At 38.7% G+C, this 24,483-nt stretch overlaps 2 protein-coding genes across 3 annotated transcripts in view; one reads left to right on the top strand and one right to left on the bottom strand.

The window, feature by feature from the left end:
- LOC125253453 (urokinase plasminogen activator surface receptor-like) overlaps positions 1-24,483 on the top strand; it is a 551,125-nt gene that overhangs the window by 155,688 nt on the left and 370,954 nt on the right. The gene's annotated exons all lie outside the window — the stretch shown is intronic.
- Positions 1,338-13,394, bottom strand: LOC125253438. 2 transcript variants are annotated; one of them, XM_048167391.1, is made up of 3 exons: positions 13,331-13,394; positions 3,184-5,354; positions 1,338-2,865 (listed from the first exon to the last, which is right to left on the bottom strand). In XM_048167391.1, the coding sequence occupies exon 2, from the start codon at positions 5,339-5,341 to the stop codon at positions 3,224-3,226; it is 2,118 nt and encodes a 705-aa protein (XP_048023348.1). In that variant the 5' UTR covers positions 5,342-5,354; positions 13,331-13,394; the 3' UTR covers positions 1,338-2,865; positions 3,184-3,223. The 2 variants fall into 2 exon arrangements, with proteins under 2 accessions (XP_048023348.1, XP_048023349.1); XM_048167392.1 differs by having other exon boundaries at positions 3,218-5,354.

Raw genomic sequence — 24,483 nt, 5'->3', positions numbered from 1 at the left:
AACAATCGCAGCAAAAGTGTCATGGATTGTTACTTGGATGCCATTTACAAATATAGATTCCCTTCCAGAGTGAGGACTGACCACCGCGGTAGTGCTCTTAGAGGAAGAAGTACGCACAACCAGAGGATTGAAAGACTTTGGGTCGATCTGTGGCATGGGGTGTGAAATGGGTTCTATGAACTCTTCCTTTTTCTTGAGAGCGAGTGCATGAGATGGAGCGGGACACGGAAAATTAAGTATTTGAAATCATGTAATCATGCTTGATATGTTACACATATCTGAATGATCATTTGTGACGTTCTTGAGCTGAAAAAGCCAGCGAGTGAAACAGCCTAACATCCAACTCCGATAACAGAATGCAACAGAAATATAGTAATCATAGAGTTATGTGTGAGTGCTAAGCATGCTAATCACTTCCATACCAAATACTTTATACTAAAACAAACAGGTGTAGCAGAGACCCCCAGAGATAAATGTCTTGCACGCTGAGAATTATTGCTGCTCTATAATTGGCCAAAATGCAACGTTCGACTTTTCCGAGATCCTCTACTCTTCCCTGTGGAACCCGGAAGTTGGACCTCCGACCCTTACTGCGTTTTGAATTTTAGAATATTGAATTTGGTGTTTCAAATTTGTTATTCATGTTGAAAACTTGAAGCTGTATTCTTAAGAAGTGAATATTTGCAGTCTAAGAATTCAGAAATAAAAAATACGCTGTTTGAAAATACATATGTAGAAAATTATACCATAAAAAAAAATCAATTTTGTTAAATATCAAATGTCCAGGATTCAAGTTTAAAAAAATTCAAATTCAAATCTATATAAAATGCCACTCAATATTCAATTCTGTTAAATGAAACTTGTCAATAATTCGAATGTACGCAATTCAAATTTAGATAATTTTGTCATATTTCTAGCTCCATGGGACATGTGGTTTCATGTGGTTGCACAACAACAACAGGGTGTTGAAAAGGTAGTAGCCTATGCCAGTCATGTGCTAAGTGAATTCACTCACTCATTTTCATTCACTCCTTCAAGTGGACTATATTAGTGGAGTAATTTAGGGAATAGTGAATGAGGGTATAGGGGGCGATTTCGAACAAAGCAAGAGAGCGAAAGGCTGAATTTCATCTGCCAATTAGGAGCTGACAAATTACAGCCACATGAAGACTGATCGACTGAGAGACTTGTGTTTGTTAAAGGTACTATATGCACCCTGCAATCAAGGGGTGTGAAGGGGCAATTTTGATCACTAAATGCCTATTGATTTTAGTAAATATTAATATATAGTTGAAATTGTACACAGATTAAGAAAAGAAATAAAAACTTAGAAGTGGTTTGCTATAATAATCAACATTTATTTATTTATTTATTTTTAAGTTGCATTGATAAAAACTCTGACCAACATGTTATTAGAACAGAGCTAATTTATATGATTTACTAACACTTTACAATAAAGTTCCATTAGTTAACATTGGTTAATGCATAATCCAACAATGAGCAATAAATTTTTTTACAGTATTTATTTATCTTTGTTAATTCTAGTTCAAAAAATACAACTGTTCATTGTTAGTTCATGTTAGCTCAGATCCATTTTTTTCTATGATTTGTACTTTATATAATTTCTTGTTTGCAAATAAGAAAATCAATAAACAATCATGTACTTGACATATAAACAACCACAAAATCAAAAACATACATAAAACAGTAAATCAATAAATGGTAACAATGAAATAATGAAACAAAACAGTGAAAGTAAAATAGAAAAAAAAGCAAGCACCATAATTTCCCACTTTAAGCTAAACTATATTTAACATGACCATTATTTTATTTTTGTCTCACAACATGCTGCTTTTACTGTGGGTTACAGAAATGCAAAAAAAAAAAAAAAAAAATCCCCATTATTAAATAATATTAACTGATAAAACTTTAGATATTAAGAATATATTAGTAAAAGCTGAATTTAACATGAACTAAGATTGATAAATATTTTAGAATTATATTTCATTTTGAGTTCAAGTTAACTAATAGAGTTGATTAATGTTAAGAATTGGAACCTTATTGTAAAGTGTTACCATTTCATTTAAGAATAAATCGTGGCAAGAAGCAAAAATTAGAAAACAGAAGAGTCCATTATAAATCAAGAAGCAGAAGACAATATAAAAACAATTACAGGTAAAGAAGAAATAAAGTAATTAAAAATAAAACTGCAAGCAGCGATGAACTGGCCTTCACACCGGTACCACCGCCACCCCATGGTCTTAGGAAAACAGTGAACAATAGGTAAATATAGGAGGATTATGTCCAAGTCATTTATATGTTAAGAGTTCCTGCTACCAGCTGGTGGCACTGTGACTATAATAATATTGGCATCTAGATGTGGTCAGACCGTCTTATCAAACATGTTAAATTTGCGGCAGATTGGACATTGCAAATTTAAGTTACACAACAGCTTCCTGTTTCATTGCATTATTAGCATGCGTTAGCGCTTAGATAAGTGCTGCTAGCATGTTTTAAAATGTTTCTAGCATGTTTAACACTCACTGTAATTTTAAAGTATGTTGCTAGGAGTGCATTACATATCGCCATGCATGTTCTAGCATGTTTCTAGCAGCTAAGTCTTGCAAGTATGTTTTAGCGTGTTTTTTTTTTTGTTTGTTTTGTTTTTTTTTTAAGTAAAAATGTGATTCATTTTGGAGAATAATAATAATAATAAATTGTAATATTTGCATAGAGTGCTTGCCTAAATAGAAATCAACTATTATTTATTATTTAAGTAAAAAGAAGTACTACTAAAACCTAAATCATGGGGGGAATGCAGATGTTGACGGATGACAGGAAGGGTCTTGTCTTGTTTCATATTTTCTAAAAAGCAACAGAGAAAGCAAAACAGTTATTTAAATCCATAGATCTTAACCATTTTTAACAGACAAAGCTATCACAGACAATGTTGAAGTAAAATTAATATCAGATGACTTTTTAATATTACACAATTTAATTTCTGGATGTTTCTTCCGTGAAATATCTGAATCCATGACAATTTCAATCAAAGAAACAATGTCAAATAATTTTATGTAATACAATGTTTCTTAATAGCATAAAGAGCATGATGTCTAATCCAACCTATCATGACTAAAGAAGAACAAAGCTTCAATCTGAACTATATTATTATATGGTGCTTACCAATGTAAATCTAAAAAAATACATTTTTCAGTACATTTTATCAGTAGTATGATGCTTCTTCTTCTTCCTTTTCCTTTTTTTCTTCTTCCTTTTCCTTTTTTTCTTCTTCCTTAGTGAATCCAGCTTGAACAGACTCTTGAATCCTCTTGATTTCTTCTGGAGGAGCAGCGGGCAGAATGGCAAGCAACTCTTGATCGATCTTTTCTTGTCTTGCAGTGCTGTTCTTCTCAAACTCCTCTTTATTCTTCAAGACAAGTTTTATGATGCATTTTTGTGCCTCATCACATGAGTTCTGGAGCTGTTGTCGCTCACGCTCAAATTCTGGCCTATCTTTATCCATGACCATCAGTTTGCCCAGTGAACTGACACGGTCCATCAGGTACTTGCTGGAAACATCTGTGTATGTTCCAGAGATCATATGGACCAGACTAGCAATGTTACAGGCTTGGAACGCTTGAATGTACAGCAGATCTATTGAAAAGAGCTTTGCATTATAGGAGAGGTTTTGTACTTTCTCTGATGTTGAGGCAAAGTTTTTGAGAGTTTTGCTCAGGCTAGCTTTCACAATGTTGGAAACCATCTGAAAAAAGTGAACCATCTTCTCCCACTGCTCCTTCACTCTCCCCATGGCATCCATTCCTTTGACCAGCATATTTATGGTAGTTTTGAAGTCAATCTCCTTCAGTTCACAATTTCTCATAGTGACCAGGATTTCAGTTAGTTCCTTCTGGTTTTTCTCTAGGTTCTCCACACACTTCTGATAGTTCTCTCTTGACTTGTTCATCTGAGCTCGGGTCTGCTCTATGGCGAATCGTGCATTCTCTGAGGCCATCTGTGAAGGATTCATGTTCTCTAACTTGTTTCCTTCTTTATACATCATTGGTGGCTTTGGATAAATGGGCACAAAATTTGTTGCGGCTTTGCTACTGTTATCAAAATCACGGGCTAGCTTGATCAGACCCAAGACCTTGCCTATTATCTCAGTTTCTGTGTCTTTGTCACATTTACCATCTGGTGCATATTTTGCCAGCTGGTTGCATATTTCCGTGCCCTCTTTGCATAATGACTGAGCTTGAGTCTTTAATGGGCAGTCAGGGATTGTCTTAAAAGTTTCATCCAATCTTTCAAATTGTTTTTTTATGAAATCTGTTTTTGTTTGTTTGTGCTTCTGATCATACAGATCTGCCCAGGCAATGTCATCTACCTCACTACTCACTTTCATTTCTTGCTGGATATTCTGCATATTTTTTAAAATTTCACCAGACCTACTATATATGTTTATTTCAGAAAACACATCCCTTTGACTTTCCTGGATCACAGTTTTAGACCCTCCTGGTAAAAAATGTTTCACAGTTTTCACAGTGCTTGAAATAAGAGTTGTCATCAGTCCACCATACATGCATGCAATTGTTTCTGGTAGCTCACTAACAATATTCATGGCAATCATGTTCCATCCACCAGGGAGAGATTCCAGAGCTGTTTTGTAGCTCGACTGAGCCTCTTCCAGTTGCTTCTCCATGGCAGTCATTGTGTCCGCAGTCCTTTTCTTGGCTTCTTGAGCTGACTGCTCTCTCAGTTTGTTCTCTTCTAATTTCTTCTTCATTGCTGCCATCTCCTCCCCATAAAAGTGCTCTGCATTCACACATGCTTCTAGCAGCTCTTGGATGATATTTATGACATCAGTGAAACGCTTTTCAGCACCAACAGACAACTCAAGACATTCATCTGCAATGACTCGGATATTGTCCAGTTGATCAGGAAGAAGTGCTTTCAGAACTTCATCATCGCCTTGAAACAAAATCTTCACAGCTGCCTTCAAGTATTGTGGAACTTGGGAAGTATGGAGGCGAATCTGATCCATGTTCTTATGGGCCTCGTTAAATGCCCACCAACCAGAGTTACACACTTGCATGAGGCAAGCGCGAAAGGAATCGGGGTATTTGATGAATTTATAGCCATCTTTAGGGGAATTTTTATTGATGGAGAAATCTGTTGAGGATGAGATAAAAACCAGCTCTCCCAGGATGGCTATGGATAGAGGTGCTGGAGTCAGATACTCTTCCCAGTTGGCATAGGGCTGCATTATGAGTTTGGTTTGGTTCCTCATGTCCTCAGCAGTGGTAAGACTCTGAATAGATTTTGAGATTGCAGAATACATGACTTTCCTGTTCCTGTTCAAAACAAAAATGAAATTTAAAAATAAATGTCCTGAGCGAATTTCACTTTGTAGTTTGTATTTCACAATTGGCAGCCTTCATCAGTACAACTTTTATTATAACAAAAATCAATAACAAAATGAACACACGACAAAAATGACAGTGATAAACAGCAATTGACCCTTCGCAAAGACCCGCCCCCCTTAGTTACTGTTGCTTTGTCCGACAAGCCGTGGTGCTGTCACGCCACACAGAGTGAAAAATACATCGCGGAGCAAAGAGGACACTGACAACACGTCGACAGACAAGACAGATCAGGTTACTTATGATATTAAACAAAGTCCCAGCTTTCAAACTGTGTAATTTTTTAAGAAATTCGAATAAAAACCAATCTCTTCCTACTAGTTTATTTGATGCTATAAATAAACATGAATGAACATGAGAAGGAATGGAAAGGAATAATAAAAGTAGTATAAAAGGGGCGCCTAGAGAACATGTCATCTTCTCCTTTGTCTTCAGGGAAGACTTTTGCTGAAGTACAAACAAAAGCGAAAATATGGCAAGTGACAAGCGCTTCAAGAAGTGTACCAATCCGTGTCAGAGATTTCTGACACCTGATGACACACACGACTTGTGCGTTTCCTGTCTGGGTGAGGAGCATGCACGCTTGGTCCTTGAGGGGTCAGTTTGCGTGCACTGTGAGCGTTTTCCACTGAGGATGCTCCACTCCCCTAGAGAAGAGGGACAGTCATCTGTGCCCCGTGGCTCGGGTCCCGCTCACGCTGAGGCGGAGAGGAGACTGAGATCGTGGGGATCTCAGATGGAGCCTGCTGAGGAGTTTGAGAGAGGTGTAAATCTCTCGCGCCCCTCAGTGGCTGAAAAGAGTGAGCTGCAGGAGGAAGATGTGTTGCATCTTCTGATTCAGCAGCCAATGCTCTGCTGGCGTCAAGCCAGGAAGAGCAGGAGGTGGCTGATGCGGGTGAAGATGCAGAAATGGCTGAACCCTGCCCCACATATGCCATAGTCCACATGCAAATAGTAAGGTGAACTGGCATACACACACACATTGAGACAACCAATACTACAGTGTTGTGGTGGAACAGCACAGTAAAAAAATTACCACCACACCACATAGGTAAAATAAACACCTGAAGTGCAGCTCCACTCATATTTGGAAAAATGTCTCCACTTGATATTTTCAGTCAGTGTTTTGATGACAAAGTCATAAAGATCTTGTGTGAAAACACAAACAAGAATGCGGCGAGAAATCTGGAGGGGGGTAGGAAACATGGGCTGATATATGCCCTGAAGAAATGAAAAAGTACATTGATCTGCTTCTCTACATGGGTGTGATGGATATGCCAAAAGTGACAGACTTTGGAGCTCTAAGTGGCCATTTTTGAAAAAGGCAATTGTCAGAGAAAAAAAACACTCTCAGCCAATAAGATTCCATGTAGCATTTTCATCATTCATAGTCATCAATTCTGATTGGTTGATAACTTTTTTGACAAGTTTAATCCAGAAGCAAATTTATTTCTAGTTCAAGAGCACGGAGAGATTCACAAGTGCACAGGACACAGTTTGAATGAGAGGAGAGGCAATTCATGAGAGAGCACTGTATATTTGAGAGCACGCGTCCAGTTTAAAATATGATATACTAACGAAAGCAAAAATTTGAGCACCTTTTACTTCAATCTGTTTTTATGGACCCTTGAACTTGGCAAATGCTCACAGCCATATTGAGCCATCAGCTCATGTCATGGTGCGGTTTTTCGGCCGAAGATGACCACAGAAGATGCGTTGGTATTAGAGGTAAACTGCCCTAAAGAAAGCCAAAAGTTTGAGCAAATAGACCTTTAATAATTCATGCGCATCTATACTCTCATTTTCTTTATAATAAAATGGCAGTGGTGCACAAAGCAAAATGTTATAGTAGACATAATCCAGACACTGTAACGCATGTGCACGCAAAAGTTTCACGTGAGCACGCAATAGTTTCTGGTCAGTACACGAATGTCTGTATATTTTTTATCTTTGCAAAGGTCCCTTTAACACATCACATTTCTATAATTCAAATTCATTAAAGTATTGTTAGGGTACATAAATTAGGTCAGCTGGAACTGGGAACATTTTTCATAACACCCAATGTACTTTTTACAATGTAAGAAGAATGGCATAGCAAAAATCATCTGGCCCAGACACTTCTTAAGTTCTGGGCCAGATCCGTGAAACGGACTCGGCCTGGTGTCTTTTGGCACAACGGGCACGGACAATACCGGCACGGATCCGTTTTTCCTCATCTCGACCAGCACTGGGCCAGCTCCGGACCAGATTTCTTTATGCAGATTTGGCCCAAATGTGGGCCAGATCTGGTCCAGCTCTTTTTTACACTAAAATACCACCTTATAATCTATTGTTAGCACTAACTCGGCAGCAACTACTTTACAGTAAACATACATTCAAAATACAATTGAACAGAATAAATTTGACATAATCAAGGGCTTTATCTTTTGATCCAACTTCTATTTATTAGGCAATAGGCATATTAAAACGAATATACAAAACAATGCATAACAGAGGATCTTTTCTTTTTATTTTGATAATTTTTGCACAAGTACTCAAAGTTTATATAAAACACTTAAGTGTCTCTACTTGCCATTAAAGTGTTAGTTCACCCCAAAATAAAACATTCTGTCATTATTTTCTCACCCTCATTTTGTTCTACAACCATAAGACTTTCATTCATCTTCGGGACACAAATTGAGATCTTTCTGATGAAATACGAGAGCTTTCTGTTCCTCTGTTGACAGCTATGCAACTACCACTCTGATGCTTAAAAAGCTCATAAAGAGATTGTAAAACTAATCCATATAAATTAAGCGCTTTAGTCCAACATTTTCTGAAGAGACACGAGTGCTTTATATGATGAATGGATTGAGTTTAGAATTTTATTCTCATATAAGCATTTATCAACTCACACGTCAGTTGTGGTAAAGGGAATCTCAAGCATGTTTACTGATGTGCGAGAACCAATAAGGTTGATTCTCGTGTTACACAGCACGCTTGAGCATCAGCAAGAGGTTTGTTCATCATGTAAAGTGATCGTTTAGTCAAATACTTCATTTGAGTTCCAAAGATGAAAGAAAGTCTTACAAGTTTGGAACAAAATGAGATGAGTAATTAATGACAGAATTGTCATTTTTGGGTGAAATATCCCTTTAAAGGATTAGTTCACTTTCAATGAAAATTACCCCAAGCTTTACTCACCCTCAAGCCATTCTAGGTGAATATGACTTTCTGATGAACACAATCGGAGATATATTAAAGTATTAGGCTTGAGGGTAAGTAAAGCTTGGGGTAATTTTCATTTAAAAGTGAACTAATCCTTTAAGTCTCTAGTTACATCATATTCACTAAGCTTAAAGGGATCATAATATGTAATATGTTTTTATGACTCTCAAAGTGGCGGTAGCTACTGACTTGCATTATACAAATCACCAAGGACCACGCTAAAAATCTTTACTGTTCAACTGAAGAAAAAATGTCACCTACATCATGGATGGCTTGAGGGTGAGTAAATTAACAGCAAATCTTCATTTTCTGGTGAACTATCCTTTAAAACATTGATACACAAACAGTCAAACAATCTCACGGCTTTTCTTAATGAATATTTAAAGAAGAAAATAGAAGAAATGGGGAAAAAAAGCATACAAAAAACAATTTCATATAATGAACCAAAAACACATCAAGAACCAATCAGGACAGGTCGGAAAACCATGGTATTACAAACCACTTCATATGTGCCGTTTAATTCCCATGAGGCATCTGCAGAAAAAAAAAAAAGAAGAAAGCTGTTATATATTCACGTAATTGTCCCACTAAATCAAGAATCTGACTGTTGTGAGGCTTGTCTATATAAGCCTCTATACTATTGCTGTGTGTAGTCATCCCTGATGTTGGTGGAGATGTTAGCCTCATTCAGACTGTCAGTCCAAATCCGATTTTTGTGCATATCCAATTGGAATGCTATCATAAAGTGTGAACCGCAAAACAAATTATATGAAATGTGATTTTTACGAATCTGCTTTGAGCTACATTCATATGTGGTTTGAAATCATATTCAAATGTGATTTCTGGAAATCAGTAACTATTAGTAACTATAAACCAGTTTCGTGGTTTATGTCACTTTCTCATGCCATGATCAGATTCCAATCGGATACACAAATAATCGTATTTGGACTGACAGTGTGAACATAGCCTTTGACACATCAGACAGGCTGTGTACTTTGTCTTTCAATTTCCCCTTCTCGATCTATGTTAAAGCACTCCAAAGCAATCTAGTGCTATTGGTCCGATCACTCTGCTTTGGCTGAAATTTTGTTGACACTTATTTACATCACACAAATGAACACCAACTTTAAACAACTGCTGCAAATTAAAGGATTAGTTCACTTTCAAATAAAATTTTCCTGATAATTTACTCACCCCCATGTCATCCAAGATGTTCATGTCTTTCTTTCTTCAGTGGAAAAGATATTAAGGTTTTTGATGAAAACATTCCAGGATTTTTCTCCATATTATAGTGGACTTCAATGATTCAAAAAATACAACTGTATATGCTTTATAAACACAAATGATCGCCTTGTACATGCTTCTGCTTTCCTTATTCTTCAAAAAGCTTACACCGTATGTCCTACATCTTCCCTATTCTACTTACGGAATGAACGCAGCGCCAATTCCGTTTTTTTTCCCTTTAAGTTGAATAGGGGAAGGCGTAGGACATACAGCGAAAGCTTCTTGAATAATACGGAATTGTAATTTTGACCTTCAACCGTTTGGAGTCCATTGAAGTCCACTATAAGGAGAATAATCCTGGAATGTTTCATCAAAAACCTTTTTTTTTTTTGACTGAAGAAAGAAAGACATGAACACCTTGGATGGCATGGGGGTGAGTAAATTATCAGGAAATCTTTATTTTAAAGTGAACTAATCCTTTAAAATGACCAGAATAAAAAATTGTAATCATGTATGTCATTGTGATAAAAATCTGCTCTCGTATACACATTTTTCACTGTCGTATCCAAGTAAAAAAAAATCTCCTTATGCTTCTCTCATGTACAATTTGAGCTAAATATGAAGTGTCTGCAAAATATCAATATAATGCTTTTCATATAATGTTTTCTAAAAAGATAAGGCAAGCCCAGTCCACAGAAAATAATCTCTAATTATTATTATTATTATTTATTGTTCCTTACAGCTCCTGTTGAGAAAAAAAATATATATGTGTAATAAACATCTCCAGACTAATAAGCTCCTGAATCCTGATTGAAATGTCATCTGTAATGTAGATCAGTTAAAAGGATAAACAGGTATATAAATAGTTTAAATATTAATTTAAATTTATCAGAATCATTTAATGTGCTGATTTGGTGCTCATGCTAAATTTCTGATTATTATCAATGTTGAAAATGGTTGTGCTGCTTAACATTTTTGTGGAAATGGTGATACTTTTTTCAGGATTCTTTGATGAATAGAAAATGTTAATACATTTATTAAATTAAGTTTATTACAGCATTTACTAAAAATATTTTTTTTGTTATAAATGTCGTCATTTAGGGTTGACTGTCACTTTTGATCGATTTAAAGTATCCTTGATGAAGTAATAATTTCTCTTTTTAATCTTACCACAAATGTTTGAATGACGTAATTGTTTCCACAAAAAATATAAAGCAACACAACTGTTTTGAATACTGATAATAATCATAAATGATTATCATATTATAATGATTTCTGAAGGAACATGTGACACTGAAGACTGGAGTAATGATGCTGAAAATTCAGCTTTGATCACAGGAATAAATTATATTTTACTATAGAATGTAGATATTTCACAATATTACTGTTTTTGCTGTATTTTTGATTAGATAAATGCAGTCTTGATGAGCAGAAGAGACTAATATCATTAGTTAGCATTAGTTGACATGAACTAATAATGAACTGCACTTCTACATCATTTATTAATCTTTGTTAATGTTAATTTCAACATTTACAAATACATTAAATTCGAATGTTGTTTGTTAACATTAGTTAATGCACTGTGAGGTAACATGAACATGGACAACTGTATTTTTATTAGCTAACGTTAACAAAGCTTAACAATTAACTATGTAATGTTAATGGTTATTTCATGTTAGTTATTAACTAATGTTAACAAATGAACCCTTGTAAAGTACGGGTCTGCGGTAGGCCTTAGCTAGCTTAAGTAATGCTAGCATTACCACGCAATTAAAACTTTAACAGTAAAAATTAAAGCAGTTAAAAATCGTCAGTTATATAATTATATTCCTCTGGATCGTCTGCGTGTTAGCGTGCCCTCTGCTAACATAAGAGTAACTAACATTACAATTCAATACCGATCTAATGAGCAATAAAAACTCCAAACCTTAAGTTTAAACTTTAAGCCAACGAGTACACAATATAAGAAATTAATTCATTAATAGAACAGTTTGACTTACTTTGGTGATGTTTTTGAGGTAGGATACCGAGCACCGACTGTCTGCCTCCTCTTCTAAACTCCTGAAAAAGAAAAAGGCTGCGTCCGAAAACCTAGGTAGCTGTCTTGCTGCCATAAGAGAATGACTTGTACGGCAATGTTTGTTTATGAAGGCACCTCACAAAACTGATTTCGGACAGACTTCTGAGGCAGCGTAACAGTTTAATGATCTACAGCAATATAGCGTGAGCTTTGGTGAGAACTAAACAAATAATTAATTATTACAGTAGGCCTATTCATTTCTCGATAGAAATGATATCAAAATTGAAATATGTTGGTCAAAATCATACATTTATGCAGCAAATGCAACTTTCAGACGCCATCTTTATTTTTCTAGCTCAACTGTCACAGAATGGAAAGCACAGGATTGTGGGATATCAAAGGCAGCGAAGGATACATCTATGCTTCCTTCAAATATCGATCTGAGGAAGGTATCTCATGAGACAGGAAGTGAAGCTAACATTGGATTCGGATGTGCCTTGATGCCTTACTACCTTGAAATGTGTCCTCAGAAGGCAGCATTTTACAGTTTTCGGACGCAGCCAAAGATTCGCGCGCTCGTTTCCACGGATAAGGGCCGAATCTGCTTTGCAACTGTTGTTCCCGCCCACCAAAACCAGGACCGGGCTGGATCCGTATTAGAGCTGTGAAACGGAGGTGACTGTAACGCTGATTTGCCGGTTTGAAAACGGATCCGTCACCTGCTGTCAGTCTGTCTGTCTCATCCTTATCCTAAGGTTACAGTTGTCAGCAGGATCTGGTTGCATAAACTTAGTCACTATATTAAGACTGTGTCTTAAGAACTAGTTTGACCAACTTGCAGTTAACCAAGGGGTAATCAATGTTATTTTTCCAATTTAAGTTACACCAATCTACCTTTTTATGTAACAGACTTTAAAAAATTAGGACCACTCTTCAAGAAAAACATTAGTGTCTTAACTTTTAAGGCTAGTCTAAGTGGTTTATGCAACCGGTGGTCAGATCCACATCAGATGGTGGACCTGCACCTAGACACAACCTCTGTCAACTACACAATCCCCTGCTGACATGTCAGCCATAGGCACAGATCCTCAGCAAAAACTACATGAATTAGACAAGTCTTCTGCACAGACCCATGAGCAACTTTGTCTCCATATTAGCGTGATGAATCAGATCACACTATTTTCTTGTTAGAGCTGCTTTACAGCTGAAATGAACCCTGTTTGCATCATTGAATCATTTTCCTGGTATCACTGTAAAGCTGCTTTCAAACAATCTGTATTGTATAAAGCACTATATAAATAAAGGTGACATGACTTTTAAGCTTTCATAGATTTAGGAGCTACTTTTAGCATTAAAAGGCTTTGTGAATTACTTTTAGATGAAAAACATGATATATAGTGACCCTGATATATAGACCTGATTTGATGTTATAATAATGTTATAATAATTGCCTTACCTTGTTCGAACGTGAGAAGTATTTCGTCAAGTCTCAGGTTAATGTCTCGTAACGCCGGTAGAATAGTGAAATGAATGCATGCCTCTATTTTTATGGCCATCTAAAAGGGGCGGAGGTGGAAGATGAGGAATTGGGGAGGAGAAACTAGAATGATGACTCAGATACTTTGTCTTAATGCTATTAATATTGTTCCCAGATTAAATGAAAACATATGTATATGGTGAAAAAAATAAATCCTTTTCTCAAAAGATCAAATCAGGATTGTGACTTTGGGCCAATTAAGTGAACTTTAATGACTTGACTGATTTACAATTTACTTAATTTGAAATGATAATGTTTCATCTGTTATGACTTGGCATTTTAAAGATTAATTTTAAACAATGCTACAGTTTAAAATACTGAATTGATTAAAATTGTTATTATTGATTATCATTTAACCATCACGCAATATTTCATCAATTTGGTTTAGCATAGGGCATAATTTAATTAATATGCCTGTCATAAAATACATCGTATTTTATTCCTGTGCTGTAATCCAAATCTTTGGGATGTGAGGCTTTGTGCGAGTGAGATTAAAAATGTTGTGAGTATTTATGACAGTCAGTTGGGGGCAGTCTAATGCAGTTCAACTTAGTTTAAAAAGCAGCAAAGAAGAGCCTATTCAAATTAAAATCCATAATTCAAATTTTGTGCATGTGGAGTCCACCTGTGATGCCGCTGATTGTTGTTGAACTCACTCAGTAAATGATCAATCTTTAATTCTCAGACCTATCTCTCTCAAGTTATTATAGGAACAGTTCCAAATTCAAACTTGTATTCAGGGATATTTATCTTACTTCTGATCATTAAATATCCTAATTTAAATAAATTACAAAAAAACTTTAACAGATTTTTTTCTTAAATGTTTTACAAAAAATATATATATATATATATATATATATATATATATATATATATATATATATATATATATATATATATATATATATATATATATAATATATTTTAAAGGTATTTCCTGAATTAATTCAAATGACTGGCAGCAACAGAACATTAAACACTGACAGATCTCTCAAGATCTCAGCATCTTCACTTTTTACAATCCAGTTTGACTATTTCTTTCACACAAACGTTCTTGTTGGGTTTTTTATGTAACCATTATTGTGATCAGTGTTTGCTTTAGTTGGGCTCTTGACCCATGACTTTTTAACATGCGTTTCTGATACACATTTGTTATGGCAAATACATGCAGGAGAAAATCTCATCAGGTGATGTTGGCCATGTATTTGTGATGGTATCGTCATCATGTAGTGGCCTGATTCACTGATATCACTTAAAGAAAAGGAAAATGTATGGACTTTAAATTATATTATATATACACTACCGTTCAAAAGTTTGGGATCGGTAAGATTTTTAATGTCTAAAAGAAGTTTCGTCTGCTCACCAAGGCTGCATTTATTTAATTAAAAATAAAATAAAAAACGTAATATTGTCAAATATTATTACAATTTAAAATAACTGTTTTCTATTTGAATATATTTCACAAAGTAATTTATTCCTGTGATGCAAAGCTGAATTTTCAGCATCATTACTCCAGTCTTCAGTGTCACATGATCCTTCAGAAATCATTCTAATATGCTGATCTGCTGCTCAAGAAACATTTAATGTGTACAATTGTACAAAATATTTGTGTACAATATTTTTTTTCCAGGATTCTTTGATGAATAGAAAGTTCAAACGAACAGCATTTATTTGAAATATAATCTTTTGTTACATTTTAAATGTCTTTACTGTCACTTTTGATTGATTTAATGCATCCTTGCTGAAAAAAATATTAACTTCTTTAAATTCTTCTCAAAAAAATAAAAATAAAAATTCTTACTGACCCCAAACTTTTGAACGGTAGTGTATAATGCTACAGAAGCTTTGTATTTCAGATAAATGCTGTTCTTTTGAACTTTCTATTCATCAAGGAATCCTGAAAAAAAAGTACACAACTGTTTTTAACATTGATAATAATAATAAATGTTTCTTGAGCAGCAAATCAGCATATTAGAATGATTTCTGAAGGATCATGTGACACTGAAGACTGGAGTAATGATGCTGAAAATTCAGCTTTGCCATCACAAGAATAAATTACATTTTAAAATATATTCCAATAGAAAAGAGTTATTTTAAATTGTAATAATATTTCACAATATTACTGTTTTTACTGTATTTTTAATTAAATAAATGCAATCTTGGTGAGCAGATGAAACTTCTTTTAAAAATATTAAAAATCTTACCGATCCCAAACTTTTGAACGGTAGTGTGTATATACACACATATATATATATATATATAAAGGGAAACTACCATGAACTGCATGTATCATATATACTGTCTCTGCTGGCTAGGAACTTTAAATAATGTATGTTGATTATGAATGTTTGCTCATGGCTACTCAAAATATGTTAATTGTAAGACAACAAATAAGGGCCAGTATGTTGTAGCCATTTAAGAAAATTTATTTGGTTTCATATTTTTGTTACAATATTATAATATTATTTGTTTTAGAGGTAATATCGAAAATTGGATACATCATAAAGAGCAGGGAAATTGATTGAATACAATATGTCAGAGATACGGAGCGGGTCAGAGAGACGATTTTTGACCACTTAATAAGTTTGTCTGAAGTATTTTGTTTTGTATAACTTGTAACTTAATTTCAATCAATCAGTTTTGTAAATCAATTATCTGAATTTAAATAAATAAGAAGAAACACAAAATACAAGCCCACTACCATGCTTTCACGGCCTTGAGAACAGGTCGAAACAAGGGACGTGCTTGACTGGCTTGCCTGCAATCCAGATCTGTCTCTTATTGAAATGTATGGCACATCAAAAAAAAAAAGAAAAAGAAAAAAAAAAGAGAGAATCAGACTACAGTTACCACAGACTGTGGTACATATTTGGGCAAAAAATCCACTTGGAAAACTGCAACAATTAGTATCCTTTATTCCCAAATGATTAAAAAAAGTGTAATTAAAAGGAAAGGCGATGTGGCACAATGGTAAACATGCCTCTGTCCCAACTTTTGTGGAGTGTGTTGCAGCCATCAAAATCAAAATTTGCTTATATTTACAACATACAAATAAAGTTGGTCAGTGAAAACGTTGAAAATCTTTTCTTTGTACCTTTGTCAATTAAATAAAGGTTAAAGAGAATTAACAAATCAAATTAAATGCCACCATTTCTGGAAATGAGGTTGTAAAAACATGCAGTATTAATATTGTTATCTGCCTTTGAGATTCAATAATATATTATTGATTTCTGTCCTTTTTTAATTTAAAGGTCCTAATCAGACACTTCAATGCGGGATGTGTAGGCAAAATGGACCAATTTTAGTTCAGCCCTGATAAAAGGCACTTTAATGAGAAAATATCTTGAGTCTTGATTCCTCTTATCAGTCAGTTTTTTTTAATGCCAAACACTTAATTTCTCAAAGATCTGACAAAGGGCATTTCTGTGGAATTTAAGGGCGTACTCACACTAGGCACAGTTGCCTTGAACCGAGCGTGATTGCATGGTTCAGAGCGCCTAGTGTGAGTACACCCCAAGTGGAACATTTCCACCAGTCACACTAGCTGTGTTTACATGGTCCCTAGTAATAATCTGTTTGTAATCTAACAGCCCATGTCAATCAGAATATAATGGCCAAATCCAGTTTAATTTTCATTAGGATTGTACGTTTGATGTACACCTTTTCTAATTCATTCCATAACACATGTGAACATTTGATCGGATAATGTAGTAGTGTCCCAGCAATGCTCGCTTCTGACTCTCATCCACAGACAAGCATCAGGGCACAAAGATTTGTGTGCTTGTTGTCTCCTAAGTAGGACCCGAAGTCTGTGTTATAAAAGAATGAGAAAAAAGATTGGGTAAGAGAGTGGCAAGTATTCCATCTTTAAAACAGTGGGAAACCCTGTATATCTATGCAATGCACACATCAAAAGATCAAATTCGATTTGATGCTTCTGATATATTCTGATATATTTATCAGTTTAAATGGTTTCATTCTGAATGAAAAAGGTGTCCATGTACATAGCTACTGACAAAACTGATGATCACTGAGAGAGTATCACTGTTGCTTTAGATTCACAGTTCAGGGGTGCTTTTCTCAAAAACTATTGTTAGCTGACTATTGTCACAAGTTTCTTTATTACTCCCATAGATCAGCAAAACAAGCAAACATCGCATCACAAAGTTGTGTGGTTGTAACAACCCATATGGAAATTTAATATATGTGAATATGAAGTAAAAACATATATTAAACCTACTAGAAATTGGAACAATCCCATATATCGACATATAAACTTACCCCATATATTATGTTTATGTATGTATAATACATATTTTGATATATGTCTCATATATGAAATATCCTAATATGCTCATATAAAGTAAAAACATATGAAACCTATTAGAAATTGGAACAATTCTATATATTGACATAACTTCAATTCCATTTTGACATATATGTCTCGTATATAATTTTTTTGGACAAAAGTTGGGGGGTTAGTCTTACCTACAGTCACCCAACTCAGTACATATATTGTTCTCGTCAAGCAGGACAACTTTCTAATTTACAGTCATTAGCTCCAACCAACAGGAAGTAAGATATTTTGGTTTTAATGTAGATTTTTTTGAATAATCAAGCTCTTAGATTTAAAAAGAGATACATGCAATCGCCACCAAACTCGGTCAACATGAAACAAAGACACTGAAGATGCTAAATTGCGAACAATTACAGGATATCTTGAACAGTGTGGCGAGGGATTAAAGTAATGACAAAAAAGGGAAACAGGAAGTGTCTCATATCATGTAAAATCATTGTTTGATTTAAATTAAAATAAGATTGTATGTTGCCTGGCATGCACAGGTTTCTTTAAGCCACCGGGGTGGCGGTGGCTGTGGCGCCGGGGCTTGGGCCCCTCATCGCTGCTTGCAGATATATTTAATCTTGTTTTCTTAATGTTAACTTATTTTTTCCTATAGCCTTAACCTCTTCTAAGAGCTGAGATCTTTCTTCATAATAACAAGAACATTTGAGATTTGAGAAGAACATGTTTCTCGTACAACTGTTTCTAAAGCCAAGATGGAAAAGCCATGGCCATGGCTGACAAACTAAGGACACCATATTATTCAATTGCTTATAGATTTCTGTATGAATTTATCTTGCATCATTCTGGAGGAGTTTTGGCCCACTTTTCTTTACAACGTTTCTCCAGTTTATTGAGGTTTGTGGGTATTTGTTTATGCACAGCTCTTGCCACAGCATTTCACTCAGGATAAAGTCTGGACTTCGATTGGGCCATTGCAACACCTTGATACTTTTTCAGCCATTCTGCTCTAGATTTCCTGGTGTTCTTGTCATCATCCTGTTGCATGACCCAGTTACGGCCAAGCTTTAGCTGTCGGACGGAGGGCCTCACATTTGACTCTAGAATACTTTGGTATACAGAGGAGTTCATGGTCGAATCAATGACTGTGAGATGCCCAGGGCCTGTGGCTACAAAACAAGCCCAAATTCATCAACCCTTCACCAGCATGCTTGACTTTTGGTATGAGGTGTTTGTGCTGATATGCTCTTTTGGTTTTCACCAAACGTGGCGCTGTGCATTATGGCCAAACCTCTCCACTTTGGTCTTGTCTGTCCAAAGGACATTGTTCCAAGGAAATCCCCAGACTCTACAGGCCTCAGTTAACATGTTAAATGTAAAAGTTCCTGACAGAACAATTAGAAAAAGATGGGACAAGTATAGCATGTTTGGAAGGGTTGCCAGGAGAACTTCTCTTTTCTCTCTAAAAACATGACAGCATGGTTGAGGGACTAAATTCAGATTCTTTAGAGAGAAAAGAGAAGTTCTCCTGGCAACCCTTCCAAACATGCTATACTTGTCCCATCTTTTTAGAGATGGGACAAGAACATGACAGCATGGCTTAGGTTTGCAAAGTTGCATCTGAACAAACCATAAGACTCATAAGTGACCCATGTGATCCAATTTCAAACAAAATTAAAAACAAAATGTGACAATGTAGACTGCCCAAAATTAAAAAGAGAAGCTGTTCAAAATAAGAGAATTCTATGAACATGCAAAATGTTTGCATACAGTGTAGTTAGTAGAATGTCTGTTGGGGAAGCATCAAAGTGTTAGTGTCACGGGAAATAAAGAAGGATGCAAATGCAAGTCAAAATATCTCATTTATTGAGCTTCACGCCAGAAGGTCAGGAAACACACACACAAACAGCAGGAGAGCGGCGACACAGGGACTTCGGTGGGCCGTGGTGAGATGATCGTGGTGAAGTCCGTGGGAGTGAAAGCAGAAGTGAAGAATCCAACGATGAAACAATAATCCAGAACGAAGACACGACGAACCAACTCCAAACGGAAGCACACACGAGGAAACAGGGGAACAGAACAGGGAACTCCAACAACGATCTGACAAACACGAGACGAAAGACAAGGCAATAAATAGGCAGTCCTGATTGAACACAGCTGCCGCTGATCAACAATCAGCGGCGACGCCCACATGAAACAATTAACGTGACAGCACAACATAAACACAGACCACAGACAGAGACTGCGGATCTTCAACCGTGACAGTACCCCCCCCTCCTAGAAACGCCTCTCGGCGTTCCCAGGAGCACCTACCTGCCGATTGTAATCATCGATGAGGGAGTGATCCAGGATGTCCCTAGCAGGAACCCAACTTCTCTCCTCCGGACCGTAACCTTCCCAGTCCACCAAGTACTGGAAACCGCGTCCCCTCCTTCTCGAGTCCAGAATGCGATTAACCGAATAAGTGGGTTCCCCGTCTACGAGACGCGGCGGTGGAGGAACCGGGGTTGGCGGATTAATGTGTGAATGAAACACCGGTTTAATTTTAGAAACATGGAAGGCGGGATGAATTCTCCTGTACGCTGGAGGAAGTTTGAGTCGGACTGCCACCGGACTAATGATCTTGGTGACAGGAAACGGGCCAATGAATTTAGGAGCAAGCTTATTGGAAACGGAGCGGAGAGGAATGTTCTTAGTAGAAAGCCACACCTTTTGACCCATGACGTATACGGGAGGCTTCGACCGGTGGCGATCAGTCTTAGCCTTGGTGCACGCCCCCACTTGGAGAAGAGTCTCTCGGGCTCTCATCCAAGTGCGGTGACACCTCTGGACGAAGGCGTGAGCGGAGGGGACCGCGACTTCGGATTCCAGACTGGGAAAGATAGGTGGCTGGTAACCTAAACTACATTCAAACGGTGAGAGCCCCGTGGAAGACACTGGTAATGAATTATATGCATACTCAATCATAGACAGTTGCTGGCTCCAGGAGGAAGGATTCTTGGAAACCAAACATCGCAACATTCTTTCCAAATCTTGGTTGGCTCTCTCGGTTTGACCATTGGACTGGGGGTGGAACCCAGAAGAAAGACTAACAGTCGCCCCCAGCACCGAAAGACGTGATCTACGACAGATACCGCTGTCTCCTTAGCAGAGGGTAATTTAGGCAAAGGGATGAAATGAGCCGCCTTCGAGAACCGGTCCACTACGGTCAAAACAACCGTGTTCCCCTGGGAGGGTGGGAGGGCGGTGACAAAATCTTCCGCAATGTGGGACCAGGGTCTCGAAGGGACAGACAGCGGTTGGAGCAACCCATCTGGAGGGCGATTGGAAGTCTTACCAGTGGCACAAATCGCACAAGCCAAAACAAAACTGCGAATGTCACGAGCCATGGCAGGCCACCAGAATCATTGCTTGACCAAAAAACTGGTGCGATTAACCCCTGGATGACAGGCTACGTTGGAACAATGCCCCCACCTGATAACACTGGACCTTAACCTCTCCGGCACAAATAAACGATTCGGTGGGCATCCGGGCGGAGGCGTTACCCCTTCTAAGGCCGACTTGACCTTCGATTCGACCTCCCATGTCAGAGTGGAGACCACTAATGTCTCAGGAAGAATACACTCGGGAGTAGACGGGCGTTCGGAAGGATCAAAAATACGAGAAAGAGAATCGGGTTTGATGTTTTTAGAACCCGGGCGTTACGAGAGAGAAAAATCAAAACGTCCGAAAAAAAGTGCCCACCGAGCCTGCCTGGAGTTTAGTCTTTTAGCCGTTCTGATATACTCTAGGTTCTTATGGTCAGTCCAAACGATGAAAGGTACCCCCGAACCCTCCAACCAATGACGCCATTCTTCCAACGCTAACTTGACTGCCAGCAACTCTGTTACCAATGTCATAATTGCATTCGGCCGGAGATAAACGATGAGAAAAAAAAGCGCAGGGATGGATCTTATCGTCTGAGGGAGAACGCTGGGAGAGAACTGCACCTACCCCCACCTCTGACGCATCGACCTCCACCACGAACTGACGTGAAGGATCAGGGGCTATGAGGATGGGAGCCGAAACAGAGCGACTTTTCAGTTTGGCGAATGCAGCCTCAGCTGCATCGGACCACCTGAACGCCGTTCTGGGGGAGGTCAAGGCTGTCAGAGGCGCGGCTAGTTGGCTGAAGTTGCGAATGAACCGCCGGTAAAAATTGGCGAAGCCCAGAAACCTCTGTAGGGCCTTACGGTAATCTGGGTTTGGCCAATCCACCACAGCCTTAACTTTGTCAGGATCCATGCGAATTCCCTCAGACGAGACGATGTACCCTAGGAAGGAAACAGACTGTGCATGAAAATCGCATTTCTCCGCCTTGACAAAAAGCCCATTCTCTAGCAGCCGCTGAAACACTCGTCTGACGTGTTGAACATGTTCCTGGAGAGACGAGGAGAAAATCAATATGTCGTCCAGGTAGACATATATGAACTGGTCAACCATGTCTCTCAACACATCATTGACGAGTGCCTGGAAGACCGCTGGGGAGTTGGAAAGCCCGAAGGGCATGACCAAGTATTCAAAGTGCCCCTGGGGGTGTTAAAGGCGGTCTTCCATTCATCCCCCTCCCTGATGCGGACCAAATGATAAGCATTCCTTAAATCCAATTTCGTGAAAATGGATGCTCCTTGCAACCTCTCGAAGGCTGAAGACATCAACGGCAAAGGATATGTATTCTTTACCGTGATGTTATTCAACCCCCGGTAATCAATGCAAGGTCGCAAAGAACCATCCTTCTTTCCAACAAAAAAGAACCCCGCCCCCGCCGGAGAAGAGGAAGGGCGAATGAACTTAGCTGCTAGAGAATCAGAAATATATTTCTCCATGGCCTCCTCTCTCGGGAATGGATAGAGAGTACAACTTGCCTTTAGGCGGAGACTTACCGGGAACTAAATCTATAGCACAGTCATAGGGACGATGCGGAGGAAGAGAAGCAGCCCGGGACTTACTGAACACTTCCTTCAGGTCCAGGTACTCCGCGGGCACGTTTGACAGATCCGCAGCCTTTTCCTGTAACACAGAAGCAGACACCGAAGAACAAGCAGACACAAGACAAGACTTATGACACTGAGTGCTCCATTCCAGGACGGCGTGCTGCCGCCAGTCCACCTTGGGGTTGTGTTGTGTAAGCCAGGGGTGTCCGAGAACAATGGGGGCCAGGGGTGAATCCATGAGGAGGAATGGGATAGACTCAGTGTGATTGCCGGAAGTGATGAGGGTGACGAATGTAGTGGTGAGTGTTATGTTGGGTAGGTCTTGGCCATTGAGAGCTTTGACAGAGATCTGCTTGGTGAGAGGAATGATGGGTAATTGAAACCGTTGTGCAAACTGTGTGTCCATGAAATTACCCTCAGCTCCTGAATCCAGTAGAGCGTGACAGGTGAGCATGTGCGTGGCCCACCTTAGTCTAACCGGAAGGAGAGTGGATGGTGAGGACTTCTCAGCGGAGATCCCACCCGATAGTAGCCTCAACGTTACTACCGGGCTCGATCTTACCGGGCATGAGTTCAGGAAATGACCAGCCCCTCCACAGTAGATGCACAGTCCTTGGGATCTCCGCCGCTCTCTCTCCTCCCGGGAAAGCCGAGCTCTCCCCACCTGCATGAGTTCAAGATCGAAAGAGGGGGCCGACCGTGTCTCTGAAGTTGGCTCCACGAGCCTCTGCGCCCCGGGATGAGAAGTCGGACCGAGGAAGATTCTCCAGACGGTTGATACGGGTATCCACCCGCAGGGCAAGATCAATCAGTCCATTAAGACTCTGAGGTAAATCCAACACGTAGATCTCTTCTTGTACACGGTCGGCCAACCCATGCAGGAAGACGTCCCACTGCACCTCCTCGTTCCAGTTGCACTCCGCCGCCAGTGTTCGGAATTCGATGGAATAATCCGCCACCGTGCGATCTGCTTGCTTGAGTCCCGTCAGTCGTCGGGCTGCGTCTCTTCCCGTGACCGCACGGTCAAACACTCTCTTCATTTCGGCGGCGAGTGTCTGGAACGAGGAACGGCAGGGATCTTGATTCTCCCACACCGCCGTTCCCCACAAAGCCGCCTGCCCGGTGAGCAGGGTCAACACAAACGCCACCTTGGACTCCTCCCTTTCGAAGATGCATGGCTGCAGAGAAAAATACAGTGAACACTTGTTCAGAAAGGCTCTGCAAAAACTCGGCTCACCGGCATAGGTCTGAGGTGTAGGTAAGCGTGGTTCCGGTTGATCTCCTAGCGTGGGATGTGGAGGAGGAACGGGCGGTGTGGGCGGCGCAGTGGGATTTCGAAGTTGTTGTAGCTGTTGGGAGAGCTCGGACACCTGTGTCACCAACGCCTGCACGGCGCGTCCGGTAGAGGAAATGCTCTCCTGCTGTTGATCCATCCGTGCAATGCTGTGGTTGATAAACTCCGTTAATGCTGCTGAACTTGCTGCATCCATGTTGTGGGTCAGATCGTTCTGTCACGGGAAATAAAGAAGGATGCAAATGCAAGTCAAAATATCTCATTTATTGAGCTTCACGCCAGAAGGTCAGGAAACACACACACAAACAGCAGGAGAGCGGCGACACAGGGACTTCGGTGGGCCGTGGTGAGATGATCGTGGTGAAGTCCGTGGGAGTGAAAGCAGAAGTGAAGAATCCAACGATGAAACTATAATCCAGAACGAAGACACGACGAACCAACTCCAAACGGAAGCACACACGAGGAAACAGGGGAACAGAACAGGGAACTCCAACAACGATCT

The sequence above is a fragment of the Megalobrama amblycephala genome, linkage group LG18 (genome assembly GCF_018812025.1).
Source record: "Megalobrama amblycephala isolate DHTTF-2021 linkage group LG18, ASM1881202v1, whole genome shotgun sequence".
NCBI classification, from domain to species: domain Eukaryota; kingdom Metazoa; phylum Chordata; class Actinopteri; order Cypriniformes; family Xenocyprididae; genus Megalobrama; species Megalobrama amblycephala.
This window is presented reverse-complemented; position numbering and strand designations above follow the sequence as displayed.